This window comes from Biomphalaria glabrata, chromosome 18 (assembly GCF_947242115.1).
Source record: "Biomphalaria glabrata chromosome 18, xgBioGlab47.1, whole genome shotgun sequence".
Classification (NCBI taxonomy): domain Eukaryota; kingdom Metazoa; phylum Mollusca; class Gastropoda; family Planorbidae; genus Biomphalaria; species Biomphalaria glabrata.
The window spans coordinates 10049571-10065185 of NC_074728.1; the positions used below are offsets into that span (position 1 = coordinate 10049571).

The 15615-nt window shown below is 36.7% G+C and overlaps 1 protein-coding gene across 5 annotated transcripts in view; it reads right to left on the bottom strand.

Annotated features, from left to right (window-relative positions):
• LOC106076379 (hydroxysteroid 11-beta-dehydrogenase 1-like protein) overlaps positions 1–15615 on the bottom strand; it is a 55150-nt gene that overhangs the window by 11022 nt on the left and 28513 nt on the right. For 3 of the 5 annotated variants that reach the window (XM_056016882.1, XM_056016885.1, XM_056016881.1), the window contains 6 exons: positions 7795–7892; positions 7076–7206; positions 6203–6301; positions 4151–4281; positions 2971–3053; positions 1310–1447 (listed from right to left, as the gene is read on the bottom strand). In XM_056016882.1, the coding sequence (XP_055872857.1) occupies positions 1310–1447; positions 2971–3053; positions 4151–4281; positions 6203–6301; positions 7076–7206; positions 7795–7876 (664 nt within the window). In that variant the 5' untranslated portion in view covers positions 7877–7892. Of the gene's footprint in view, positions 1–1309; positions 1448–2970; positions 3054–4150; positions 4282–6202; positions 6302–7075; positions 7207–7794; positions 7893–9619; positions 9744–13119; positions 13223–15615 lie in introns of those variants that run through there. The other 2 variants (XM_056016883.1, XM_056016884.1) reach the window with 2 other exon arrangements.

A 15615-nucleotide genomic window follows, 5' to 3' on the forward strand; every position in this document is an offset into this window, starting at 1 on the left:
ATAGAAACAGTGAACGAAAAATGGCTTTAAGACATTTTACATCCTAAATCAATGCTTTGGGCAGAAATGGGGGTTGGGGATGGTCTGAAAAACCTTCCAGAACTGAGATCAGTGTTAGTTTAATTCAAGAGTTATACACATTCTACCGAGGTTCGAGTCTTTGATGAAAATATTTACACATAGCCCCCTTGCTGTGCTATTTGCCGTACGCACTCAGCTACCGCTCTCGACCTTTAGCAGAGTGCCTACGTAAATCACTTGAGAAGCGTTGGTCTAGAGTCTCGGCACCAGGAGATGAAGATGGCCCTTCTGTTACTACCGGAGTAATGTTTTTTTTTTCGCGGCCAATCAAGTGCATAGCCAAAGTCTCTCTTTCTCCCCCCCCCCCCTCATCAATTTCACACCCACACACCCACAACTCACACCTCACTATGATTCTTTCAGTCTCTCTTCTTATCTTTTGATCCTGTTCTGTAGTCATAGCAAAAGTTCTCTTGAAGCTTTAGAGGTGACTGCATATTTTCAGACATCGCTTTTTGATGAAAGGCTTTCAACAGTGGTTCTCATATTGCCATAGATCTATATAGCTTTAAAAATTAAACCTTCTAGACTTTGCGATGATGTAAAGCTGATCTATTTCTATGTCCAACGGTTAACGAGGGTGTCATGGGTGGTTTCAGGGGAATCCTATATATCTAGAATTTCAACATCCCAGTCTTTACAAGGACTCAAACTCGAGAACCCCGCAACTTAGCGCTTTACCACTTGGCCACCATATTCTATTTATATATAAATGTACATGGTACTTTTTTGTTTTACTGTTAAAGCTGATTAAAACCATCTATTGGCATCTATACCTGTAATTCTTTTTGTGGCCCAACCATGCTGTACACCACGATAAAAAAGTCATGGAAAGATAACTCTTTATTTCTGCAAGTCGGACTAGAGTTATCCTACGTAACTTTCGCGATGACAGCGAGGCTCCGAAAAAAAAAAAGCAAAGGGGGGGGGGGGGGGAGCTTCGCCGCAGGTCGGCTCGTAAAGATAAATAAATAAAAAGGATGTTTTTATATTGTCTACATGTTTGCATCACTTGCTTACGTCACATAATAAAAGTTCACCTTTCATACATTTCTATCCCAATTAATGTCTGGTACCTATTAGAGCTGAGTGGACTCATAGGCAGCCTAAAGATCCCAAAATTAAAAACACTAGTCTTCATAAGGATTCGAACCTGGGACCCAGGTTGGGAAGCCAAGCGCTTCACCACTCAGCTACTGACTGCTACCTCTCATAAATCCTGACTCACCTATATAACCTAGAGTGCACATTGTGATGGAAATGTCTTGCTTTAAGGCACGGAACTCCATCCTCAGAGATTCATAGAACCCGTGGAGGGCGTGTTTAGCAGCCGAGTAGGTGCTGATGAACGGATGGGGGACTCTGCCTGCCAAGAGAGACACGTTATTCTATTAAAGAAAACATTTTTTAAATTTTATATTGCTTCTTAGACATTCATTGACATCCAAACTCTTTGCATTTTGGAATGGAAATCAAGTTTGGGTTAGAGACTTCTTGAACCATCAAATGAAATGAACAGAAATTACCACATAATAATAATTTTTATTCATTATTGCTTCACCAGTTTCAAATAGTGAATTTTTGCTAAAAAATGTGTGAAATCTACAATCTTTTATTGTTTAAAATGTTGCTGGAAACGGGAAAAAAAAAATAATTTTGGAGATTAAAGTTAGGTAGTATGTCTTTGATATTAAATAATATTTCTATTACTGTTATTATATTTTTAGGTTAATCACTTTTCAATTGTTTATGATTTAATACTTGTGAATTATGGTAACTTACAAATAAAAACATATTAAAAAAAAAAAAAAGCCCACAAAAGAGGCAAGATGGCCCATAAAAGAGGCATATAAAGCCCAAAAAAGAGGCAAAGAAAAGAGGCATAAAGCCCAAGGATTCCTATGATGATAAAGCTAAAACTGAATAGCGCAAATTCTGAGGTTTCCTTTAAAAAAAAAAAAAAAAAAAAGACGTGAGAAATTCATGTCAGTCACATAGCTAGGGATTTTGGGGCCCCTAAATTTTGTCATTAGACATCATGACATGAGATATATATATATATAATTTTCAATTGGTACAGTATATAAGTAAAATTTAAAAAAATCATTAAGATAATATCAATGAATCAATACCGCTGTTTATTAGCGTGATAATGCACAAGTAACGAATCTAAATTTATACTGACTCACGTCGTGCTTTCTGTGCAGCAAATGCAAATATATCATCATCTAGATTCTAGATCAATGCTGTCTAGTATTTTTGACTCCACGCGAGTAGCAAGATTGCATCGCAGTGACGTAATATTTAATATTTAATGTAAAAAAATAGACATTCATTAGGGGGATCACCAGGGGAGACCTTCGAATTTGGACCGCCTTCCTCCCACCCTAGCTACGCCACAGTTCATGGGATTGGATGGACCACCTGCTGCTGTTTCTCTCTGAGTCAACCGTCTACTACACCATCTTTGACATGATGCAAAACAGAGTTGGATTTGTAGACAGTAGTAGGCCATCACATTAGAGACAATACCAAAAGAATTGTTTTCATTTGTTATGATTGAACATTTTAGCTGGCAAATAAAAATGTGCACCCAGGTCCAGAACAGACTTAATGAGTTCATGCTGGCAATAATGGTCGGCTTAAATCTTAGACTCATTATATGTCTCAGCTAAAGTCTGCTTGGCTTCAACTTTAACATTTTTAGTTCTTTTATCTTTTACCATTATCAAACTGTAATCCATATCTTTAATATGGCGCATTATTACTCCCATTCCTTGTTTTAACAGGAAGATTTAGATTTTAGATAATCTGGTTCATGATTCGGACTCATCCATGGGGGAACTACTATCAGATCATAATATGTTAGAGGGCATTCTAGAAACTTACCAAGTAGACTGTTGATGACCACAATGCTTCCTTTGTTGGCCAAGATCTGTGGCATGGCATAGGATGTCAGATAGACATAGGATCTGGTGAAGAAATAACAATTAAAGTATACACTCATATATAGAGTCATGTAAACATTTTACACAGCTGTGCGATTGTTTTAGGATAAATGTTTAGGGTACGAGGTCCCGAATCTAGGTCCAGAAGTCATTTCCGGCCGGAATCAGGACCGGATTTTGACTTGATCAGATCTTGAGCTATATGACATATGATGATCCTTACATGTCCGGATGTTATGTCATATGTTATGTCAGATCTTATGTCAGATGTTATGTCAGATGATATGTCAGATGTTATGTCAGATGTTATGTCAGATGTTAAGAATTTCGGAAACCTAGAGGGTTAAACTGATATACAATTCAAATAAGAAGTATAAATATAGTGAAATGCATCTTTAACTTTAAATCATTATTAATCATATCAAACAATTTGAAGATGGGGGAAGAGGAAGGGGGGGGGGGGTCTAAGGCAACCATCCTTAAATTGTGCACTGGCCGGGAGTATTGAATTGGGTTGTCGGTGCATTTTATCATCCAAATCTGTGATGCAATACTTATACAAACTCTCTGGTAACAGCACGCTGTACAGTTTGAAGGTAACACAATCAAATCGAAAATATCCATCAGTGGGAATAAACATTATTTCAAAAAGTTAACTTCAAATTAAAGACTAGGTTGGCATTGCAATTGATTAATGACTAGGTGGGAAATGCGAGTAACTAAAGACTATGTGGACATTGCAAGTAGCTAAAGACTAGGTGGACATTGCAAGTGACTTAGGACTAGATGGACATTGCAAGTGACTAAAGACTAGGTGGGTATAGCAAGTTACACAAAACTAGGTGGGCAATGCAAGTGACTTAGGACTAGGAGGACATTGCAACAGATTAAAAACTAGGAGGACATTGCAACTGACTAATGCGATGCTAGGTTAAAAACAAAATCTGTAGACTGTGCACTTTAACAGGATAGACCAAATGTTAAACCACCACTTCTTTAGTACAGTGTGGAAAACATTTCAAATTCTGATTTTTGTTCAAACTAGCCATACGTGATACAAATTGTTCTGTTCATTATTATTTTAATTGAAAATTCGAACTATATTTAGAAATAACACTCACCGGAAGTTGACATCGATGACGTTATCAAACTTGGTCAGGTTTTCAGCGGTGCCAAGGAAAGGGACGATACTCTGACTGGCGATATGGTTAAGGACAAGAATGTCCAAACCTCCAAGCAATGATGTAGCCGTCTGTGAAGTGGTCACATATCCAAAAATTTAACCAGTAATAGAACCAGTAAATAAATCAGAAATATAACCAATAACATAAGCAGTAACATAACCAAAAACATTAAAATGTAACTTGCTTTTATAAAATGTATAATGCAGCTTGAAAAAAATTAACATAGTTTTGCGCTTATAACCCGCGGGTTATAAAGCTGCACTTGAATAACAGCCGTGCGGAGTATACAAAATTACGGGGTGTACATAATTTATGTTACTCATAAAAATAACATAACGGAAAGTAAGGACCTACCGGTGGGTCTTTAGATCTCCTAGAGTGACCTAGAGCTAGACCTAGAGCTACTTGTGTACAAATACGACCGTATGCTCGTACTTCACATGCACTCTAAGCATCGCTGTTGGAACAACTGTAACACGATTGCGTCTGGAGGGACAGACGTCTGACGAGCAACGACTTTATGTTCCGGTAGTTTATGGCTTTGCAAATGCGGGGTATATAAGGGTGCGGGTTGTACGATTTTGTTTCTACTTACTTTGTCATTTGCGCGAGCTTTACGGGTGTGCCGGTTATACGGATGTGCCGGTTATACGGATGTGCGGGCTATATGCGCAAAGATATGGTAACCACAGTGTTGTTGGTTGGTTGTTGGCTTATAGCTCTTAACAGCTAGTACAACTAAACCGATGTAGGAGTTGTATGTTTGTTTTAAATGCACAACTTTAAATAAACTTGAACAAAGTAGCCTACTGAATGTAACCTTTATTCACAAATATACACAGAGTTAACTTGAAAGTAGTCCTAGATGTAGGAACCAATGAAATGATAATTAAAACAAGATATAACTTATTACGAAAATCCGTCCTTCCCTATCTCACGTCTCACGCCTAGTACCCTGAATTACGTCAGGCCGCCTCTTGGTTTCGTCAGAAACTCATCAGCTTACCCAATCAAAACATCCGCCCCACTTTCGCAAAGATAACACTAGAAACACGCGCACACATTTCATAACACATAAGTGAATGTTTTAAAAATGAAATTAAAAAATAATTAGTGAGATCATCAAGCGTTATTACTAATTAGACATAATCACATCGCAAATGTATTAAGGAAGCTTTTTAACAGTGGCGTATGTAGGAATTATTTTTTTCGCCATCATTTGGGGCCCGGGAGGCTAGGCCTCTATGGGGGCCCGTGCATTATGCATAATATTTAATATTTATTTCAAGTGGGGGTCCCGGGGTGGGGGGGTCAAATTGCCCCTCCCCACCCTAGCTACGCCACTGCTTTCTAAGCTGCATTTTCGTTTTTATTTTTTTTCGTTTTGTAGTGGATATTCTTAAGTTGATCATGGCGTATTTCTTCTTTGTACATGAAGCGAAAGAATGTTGAAGCATGACAAACAAATCTCATGAATCGGTGCATGACATAATGCATGTCACATTTCCTTGTGTTTGGGTTTTATCGAGAACTCGTTTCTTTCAAACTCTTTCGTCTTTGGTAGCATGGTGGCTGAGTTGTTAAGTGCTTGGTTTTCTAAACTGACGGGAGTCCTAGCTTCGAATCTTGGTGAAGACTGGAATTTCGAATACGGGATTTTTAGGGACGCCCCTAAGTACGCCCAACTCTTAATGGGAAAGTAAATGCGGTTCGTCGTTGTGCTGGCCACATGACACACTCGTTAACCGTCGGCCATAGAAACAGATGACCTCTACATCACCTGCCCAAGAGATCAAAAGGTCTGGAAGAGGGAACTGTGTGTTTTTACTGTAAACGGTTCCTAGCCGGAGAGAGTACCATAGCCAATTTTGAAACGGAACATAAGTTTATAAGTGGAAGAGTATGCTAAATCCTAAACCCGTTGTTCAAAAAGTCTTGGCGTGGATAGGATTTATATAACGGAGACGATAAATTCTCTTGACTGCTGACCTCAATCACTGACTTGGTGTCGTTCAAATTTCCCATGTCTGCTTGAATGATGAAGTGACTTTGATTGTTGGGGCTGATTTCTTGGCATCGATCTCTCACCTGCAACAAAGTCCATTGAACCATCGTTAGGTATTCAAAACAATATTATAGATCTACTTCAAAGTCTGACTATTACATTGTATTCAAAAGTCAAATGTTCCCATAAACTTGATCTACAGGGACATGTAAGTAAAGTGGGGCACACGCACCAAAGTGAATGACAACAAAGTGATTTATTGGAATTGGAGTTCTGGATCTCAAAGCAGAGAACAACCTACCTCAAATAGGAGACAGGTCACAACAGAATAGGAGAGTATTTCTTTAGGGACAAAAAAAATCTTTTGGGATCGAGAATGCAGTACATCTTATTTAAGATGAATACCATTACAAATATTCGAAATATGAGCACAGAGTGCCATAGCGTAAATATAAAATGTCCATCCGCGACTCATTAGCGCTAGATACTTGCTTAACACCCCCCCCCCCCTCGTGTTTGTAAAATGTTACAAACAAGAAAAATATTAAAGAACAAAAAATTTAAACATTTTTTTTCAACAAAGCTTATATTATAGTTTATTATATATAGTTGTATCAATTAGTTTGGATCAGTCATGCAATTAAATTTGTATTAGATCTAGATCTAGACCAACAACAATAAATCTATGCGATTTGAAATATTTGTATCAATTGTTTTTGTTTAGGCTATGATACTATCACGTCTGGACCAGTTGGGGAAAGGGAGGGGGAGAGAAAGAAAGACTTTGTCGCTTCTTAAGACTCTCACGAGAAAAGGACATCAATAAAAAAAAAAGTTCGTACTTTTCTATAACTGACCTTTATCAGAACATCCTTCCGCCTTGCAGTGATGGCCAGCTTGGCTCCGAGCCTGGCATATTGGTAAGCCAGTTGCTCCCCGATGCCCGTACTCGCTCCTGTGACCAGCACTCTCTTCCCTTTTAACGTATCTGGTAAGAAATAATAAAATATAAAGAACTTTTAACAAAGAATTTGAGGAAAGTCAATAGAATCAGAGTAATGTATTGTGTCATCGTATTTGTGTAAATTGTTGATTTATTATACATCTCAATGAAGGACGAAAACATTTTCTTCATTTGAGAGGTTCAACACAATGTAATCTTTTTCACAGACATTTTCCAGCGAGATCTTCTACTGGGGCTCTTTCGTTAAAAGAAAACTTTGGAGAATTCGAGAAGCAACAACAGTTTCTCACATACATGAAAATTGTTCTCATCTAAGATGATTTTTCAATGTTGATCACTGAGGCTGAAAGAAGAATCCTCTGTGCTGACATGTTTGAGAAGTTTGTTGGGTACAAGATTCCGGCAGTCCATACAAATAGAGCACTGGAAGGTTTGCATGCTTTAGAGACGCTGCCTGACAGAATTGGCCAAGAATGTCCTGCTGTTACCGTCGAAGGAGCAATCACATGGAGTCAACCCACAGAATTGTTGTCTGACAACAGGAAAGAAAATATGGCTGAAGGCAAACTAAAACAAACAACAACAAAAAAACGCAACAAAAACTGCTCTTACCCAGCCTGTCCTCGTCCCTGTAGGAGAGCGCAAAGAAGAGAGCCAGGCCCAAGGCTAGAACAGCCAGCACTTTGCCCCACATGGTGCTGTTTGGGAAGCTGAAAGAAAGACACAAAATCATTGAGTGAAATAGTACAACTTCTGAATCAATGTGTTCACATAACGGACAGGTGGAGAAAGACTGTTTATACTCTTTACTATTAGCTGATTGTTTTGTTTTGTATAGGTCATTGACCTGAAAAACTTTCAAGCGCTGTGAATGTGCTGCATATATCTTTATTTTGTTTACAGGTGTGACTGAATTCTTCCCCATCAGTTCTGCTTTTTCGCATTTATCTTTTAATATCTCTTTCACTCTTTCTTTCTCTCTGTGAATAGGTTTTGTCCTATCTCAGTTTCTCTTCTTTCTTCTTTCTCTCTGCATTCGTGCGTATCTTTTATGCTTATATTTCTCTAAATATTATCTGTCTCTCTGTTTCATTGTCTTACTGTCTCTCACAAAGGCTTTCTCTCTTTCTCTCATTTTCTCTCTTTCTCTCTCTAACTGCCTCTCTCTTTCCCTATAGAGACACAGGATCTGGAGAAGAACTACCACTTAGGTATACACATACACATAAAGTCCTTACTCACTCTGAGTTTCTTTCTCTCTCTCTCTTTTTCCCTTTCTCTCTCTCTCTCTCTCTCGCCTACTATTTCTATCTCAGAGTGAATCTCACTATTAAGACACATTGATGAAAGATATTGAATCTAGATCTAGTAGGATCACTAACATTGAACAAAAACTCTAGCAAAAAAAAAAAAATCGAAAAATAAAACACTAGACTAAATGACAAGTTAAATAGCAGATTAGATGATAGACTAAGTTAATAAGCTATTGACTAAATAGATTAAATGATAGACTAAGTTAATAAGCTATTGACTAAATAGATTAAATGATAGACTAAGTTAATAAGCTATTGACTAAATAGATTAAATGATAGACTAAGTTAATAAGCTATTTACTAAATAGATTAAATGATAGACTAAGTTAATAAGCTATTGACTAAATAGATTAAATGATAGACTAAGTTAATAAGCTATTGACTAAATAGATTAAATGATAGACTAAGTTAATAAGCTATTGGCTAGGCTGGTTAGAAGATTGACTAAATTAATGAGCTATTGACTAAACAGATTAGATGATAGACTAAATTAATGAGCTATTGACTAAACAGATTAGATGATAGACTAAATTAATGAGCTATTGACTAAACAGATTAGATGATAGACTAAATTAATGAGCTATTGACTAGATAGATCAGATGATAGACTAAGTTAATGAGCTTTTGACACAAATAATGACACACTAACCGAAACAATAAATGACAAAAAGAAAGTCATTGTTTTACTAAATGACAGACTAATCAAAGTACCAAATGACATACATATACAATACATTACAAAATAATATATGCAGACAGAAATCACATAACATTGTGGTAAAGAGAATAAGCTATCTTTATTAAACAATTATTTATATCAGAGGTTATGTTCATTTAACGTATTGCTTTTAAGTTAGCTGTGAGAAGCTGTTATGCTCATTTAGTAGTAGGCCTAATTGCACTATGTCACTATGTTCAGTCTTACGTTTAGGATCTAGATTAAAGGTCATAGGTTAATAGTTTAAAATATTTTTATCTTACGAAGGCAGCTCAATTATATTTGTAAAAATAAAGTCCAATAAATACAAAGTTAAGTTTTGATAGAGCCTATTGCCTGATTGGATTGCTGAAATAAGGAAAAAATATGTATGTAATAATTGTAAAAAAAAAAGTTTGTATTTTACCAGCCAGCTAGATATGTGCTCTGTATTCCAACGGTAGCACAGGTGTACTACTAGTAAGTAACATTACCACCTGTCATTATTTATCCAACAATTATTAAGTATCAGTTACATCGCGTAAAGTCTGCTAGGTCTGGTTCAGTTATTTCATTGTGTAATGTGCCACCAGCACGGCGTATTTTGGACCAGACACCTATCTAGGTCGGGGGGGGGGGGTTGAACAGATATTCGTAATTCATAGATACAGTTATAGCTGATGGATAGATATACAGACAGACAATCAGATAGATATATAGACAGGCAGAGAAAGACGGATAGAATAAACAGACAAACATACATACATACATACATACATACAGATAGATAGATAGATAGATAGATAGATAGATAGATAGATAGATAGATAGATAGATAGATAGATAGATAGATAGATAGATAGATAGATAGATAGATAGATAGATAGATAGATAGATAACTTTGATAAGACTACACCCTAACAAATCTGTTTGACTTTTAATTTCTTCACGAAGGCCAGTTCAAAGAAAGGCAATTAAAATATATTTCTAGACTCAATTCTGACAATCAAAAACCTTCCAACAGTCTCTCTCTTTGCACTGGCTGGGGAAACCGTCGGATTGGTGCTGAGCTATTACAAGTGTAATAAAAGTAATCGATACGATCCAAGAGAGAACAAATACAGACAGAACGAGAGGAAGACCATTTATCATCGATTCCAATCTGTAAAGGGAGACATGCTTAAAAGTAATCTTACAATTTATGACTTCAGTTATGGTTCTTTGCAGTCGTGATTCCGATACATTGGTACACCACACTAGTGGAATATAGTCTAATATAGACATAGTGGAATTTGGACAAACAGTCTTGTGTTACGACTTACGAAGGTGGAAAAAGGAAATTGGCCATAAAATTTTGACTCTAAAGATTTCCGCTTTCTACTCTATATATAAAGTTCAGATATTTAATCGAATATTAGATATAATCTCCAACTTAAAACAATTTTTATAGATTTCCATTTCCATGATATTTTCTTTATATTATGTTGCACCGATCATTGAGGACACGAAGGATAAATGACAGTTTTTGCACAACCAAACATTTACAGAGTGTTCTACAACCTGCACACGGTAAGAGGTATCTCTCTCTTGCCAGAAGGGTGCTGTAACATGCCTAGGAGATTTTCATATATGGTGGAAAGAAATTATTAATAGTAACGCTTTTTGGTGTATCCGGTGTACAAAGTAAAGGAAGTATTGTTCAGTTCTGTTGTTGTTGTTTTTTAAAGGTATATGATAACATTTGGGCACTTTTTTTTTAGCACTACAGAATCAAATTTTCTACGTTCTTCTAGCACAAAATAATTAGATATGGAGGAACTATTAGACGTTCACTCTATGACTTAATTTTAATTAAAAACCAAATGGGCAACTGACTAGAGGTAATTAAGATATTGTTAAAATTAGAGCTCAGTTCTATTTGTTTTTTAGTTGGCAACAGATAAGTTCACTTTAGTGTCCTTGACATTGTTTCGTTTATCGTGAAAATCACAATGGATCAGTACACATCGTGTTTAAATCAAATAGCAAACTACAACATACATTTAGCGTAACTATTTTAAAAAAAAAAGGAATGTCTTTCTGATCATTGTATTGCATTGTATCTAATAATAGAGAGAGAGTAACCCCCCCCCCCCCCCCATATTTTTTCAATTTAAGCTCTCCGAAGTAATTTTATCGCATACGGAGACGAGGATAACCGGATCTTCGAGTCTAAAATATGTAAAGTAACACAGACCCATCTTTCAACACAAATTTTAAAAAGTAATGGTATCCCTTACACTAATTGTCCTATGGTCGCAATGACACAGAGGACAAAAAGAAGATGATCTGTTATTTGAAAGCGACGGTTAACTATGGTGTCGTGAGGTCAGCACAAAGTCCAATCCATATATTTAAATTGGGTGGAGTCGAGGTCGTTCTTGAAATCGCAGGTCTTCAAACTCCCACCCTTCTGAGGGATTGGAGCTTAAGACCAATCGGGTTGGGAGCTAATCTCTTTACCACTCGAGCGCCCTTCGACGACCTACACAAATTGTCACATGTCAATAAATCGTTGACTTTACGTTTTAACCTTAATTAGTTACAATACAAAACAAAAATTCCGGCAGCCATCGTTTTATACGCAGGGACAGGATTTACGGCAGTGGAGGTAGTTCACTCACCCTCAAACGGAGCATTCACAAAGAAACAATAAATTTTAAACTTAAAAAAAATATGCAAACTAAAAATAAGGATAAGAAGATGGGATTTCTTTGACGACTGCTCTAATCTGTCTTAACCAGTAACACTGAGTTCCTTTTCAGTGTAGTCACAGAAAGAAGGTCGGGGCAATACAAGAAATGCTGCCCAGAGATTCCTGTCCTGTGGCATTTCACGTCTCGGGAGACTTCTTGTGTGACTAAAGAGGACAAAGTCTTCTTACAAAATTAGATAAATTGGCAACACGAAAAAAAAAAAAATCTTGACCTAGATTACTTTAGGTAGTGAGCTAGCTACATTTGTATTTAAATGACTTGACAAGACTTTCCCCTAGCAAATAAAAATTAATATCTTTGTTTTCATTTGTCATACAAACTAGACCACTATCTAGCTAGATCTAGATCTGAAATAAATATAGAATCTTGATATAGAATCTATTAGTCTATAGCTAGACTAGAAGTCGTATGACTTTAGTCTTATTTAGACTTTCAAGTGTAGGCCCCTATAATGAGGATATGTCAAAACTGCGCGCTATAAAAGTAATTTATTATGTTTCAATGTTTGAAATTTATAACTTAAACGAAGTTTGTGTCAAAATTCTTTTATTTAAAACAACTTTTGAATCAGTATTCTATTTCATGAGTTTATTAATAAATGGAAAATCTTATTTTTAATGATCCATTGATACTTTTTCCATTGTGGCCTTAGATGCGAATTTTTTGTACCAATGCGCGAATCTATGAATGAAGCTTGATTTATTAATGAAGAAGTCTGTGACCTTTTTAAAAGACGTACCTCCACTGAAGTTTTTCATTGAAAAGTAATGTATTTTTTTGAAAAATCTGCTTGCATAGATAATTTTAAAAATTAGATGGTTCACTTTCAGAAAAGAAAAAAATAGCCGTTGCAACAGAACTTTGTATGGTCCAAATATCATGATGTCCGATTTTAATTTCCTCTTCTAGTTACTGAGATCTAAACGGCACGGACGGACAGTTGGACAAACAGGCCACACAAAACTAATAGTGTCTTTTCCCCTTTCGGGGGCCGCTAAAAATTGGCAAATAATGTCTATTCAATATACGATGACAGTTTCGTTTGAACGCGTTTGTAAATTACGAGTTTTCCAATGTTATTTTGTCTACCAGTAGTTTTACAGCGTTCAAACACAATATGGGTATTAACAAAACAAACAGCCAAGAGATAGTACAGGACTATTGGACTTACCTGTGGGTTGAAGTGATAGACAAAACTAGAATGCAGTTAGGGTTGTAGGAAGACTTAGTGAACTGAGATAAGTGTGTGGTCGGTGAGATAACACTGGAGGACTAGATAAAGATGTTCTGTGGTATCTTTTTGAACTTTGCTAAAACACATTGACCTTCCTGTCTCTGTGTCTTACTTTCTCTCAGACACTCTTTTTCTCACCCTCTCTCTCTCTGACTCTTTCTCTCTGCCTCTCCACTCTCTTACTCCGCTAATTCTTTTTCATTGACTAAATCTTTCGATGCACATCTTACTCAATATCTTACTTTCTCTCTCAATATCTTACTTTCTTTCTATATCTTATTCTCTTTAAATAGCATACTCTCTCTATCAACATTTTACCCAGACCCTAACTCTAACCAGGACCGGCCTTAGATAACTGGAGGCCCTAGGCGAAGTGAATTCGGTGGATCCTAAATGTAATAGAAAAATTAAAAACAAAAACAATGAAAAAAAAAAAAACAACTAAAATTACGGAATTTAATTAAAAACCTAGTGTACACCAACAATAACATTGAGGGCATGTTTCGCTATTTCTTCTCTAAAAAATTGTTTTAAGTCATGTGCCTACCAATCGGAAGCCCTTGGCGGCTGCCTAGTTTGCCTATGCCTAACGCCGGTCCTGCCCTAACTTTCTCTATCCATATCTTACTTTCTCTTACTCCTGGTCTGGTCACCTTTCCTTGCTCCCCCCCTGTCAGTGTATCCGTCTTCTTCCTGTATGTCTCCTAGACTCGTACTCAATAAACTTGTTACTTACATTTAGATATTCTTCTTTCTTTCAATCTATTCACTAGTTCAATTTCTTCTCCCTTTCTCTAGACGTATCTTTTTCGTAAGTTTCAACATTTACAAAAAAATGTCTTTTCTTACATTTAGGAACTTTCTGTCACGCCGAGCTACGGTAGTTTACACTTTCAGTAACGGACTCTCTCTCTCTCTCTCTCTCTCTCTCTTCCTCTCTCTCTTTCTCTCTCTCTCTCTCTTTCTCTCTCTCTCTCTCTCTCTATTTCTCTCTCTCCCTCTCTCTTTCTCTCTCTCTCTTTCTCTCTCTCCCTCTCTCTCTCTTTCTCTCTTTCTCCCTCTCTATCTCTCTTTCTCTCTCTCTTTCTCTCTCTCCCTCTCTCTCTCTCTTTCTCTCTCCCTCTCTCTTTCTCCCTCTCTCTCTCTCTCTCCCTCTCTCTCTCTCTCTTTCTCTCTCTCTCTCTCTTGTGTAACATTACCACCTGTCATTATTTATCCAACAATTATTAAGTATCAGTTACATCGCGTAAAGTCTGCTAGGTCTGGTTCAGTTATTTCATTGTGTAATGTGCCACCAGCACGGCGTATTGTGTAATAAGGTACTAGAAGGAAATGCTTCAAGAATACGACGTCAGGTAAGTTGAGTAGCACTTAACTCAAAATCAGCCAACTGTAGGATTTAGGTAATGTGAGAGTGACCTTTCCAAGAAAAGAAAACACATTGGACAGACGCGTTCTTCATGAGGGGGTAAACAAGAAGGAGATTCTCAAACTTCGGGTCATTTCAAAAGTTAATGTCATTGGTCAATCATGTAACTTGCTAGGAGTCCAAGTCACATGCTGAATCTTCAGATCTTCTGAATGTGTATAATTGTCAAACGTATGGGAGTCTGAAGCAAATGCGTAGTGAGGAGGGCAAGGGGGCAGGATGCCCCGAGTGCCACCCTTGGAGGGGGGGGGGCGGCGCCACACGCAGCCGATAATTCTATGTGATGTTCATGGGAAAAGGAGGGGGCGCACGTTTTGCTCACTACGCCTCTGGCCTGAAGACTACCTATGGCGCCATTGTCCTGGCATCAACTTCATTGTAGAATCTACAGCGTAGACAAAATTTTGAAGCAATTTAGTTAGGGAGTAAATAGTCGGTTGTAATCACAAACTCAATTTTCAAGGAAAATTTGTTAAAAGTGGTTTGAATGATTGGAAGGGTCATGTCAACCTGTGGAGAGGGAATGTTGTGTAGTATTTAGAAATGATAAGAGTGCAGTACATTTTATCAATGGTCCTATTCCACTGGGTTCACGCATGTTATTTATACTTACTGTCGACTCATACTATAAATTTATGTATTTCAACTAATAATATATTAAAAAATAAATAATTAAACAAACTAAACAACAAACATTATTAATATTGTAGAAATGAATTATTATTATTATTATTATTATACATTATTGTTTAAAAATCTAAAAAGTTAGAATTTGATGAAATGCTGTACTAAATACTTTAGACTTATCCCCATTTAATTTATTTCATATACAGTAAAATGGTTTACAAGTCACGTGTTCCGGATGGTCCTTTAGAATTGAAGATAATCTACATCAGAGATTTCCAAACTTTTATGACTCGTAGACCCCTTGCTATGTTTTCGGTTTTTGAAAACTCATTAACTTCTAATTTCAATCCTTTTCAAACTAATTTAAAACCCAGTAA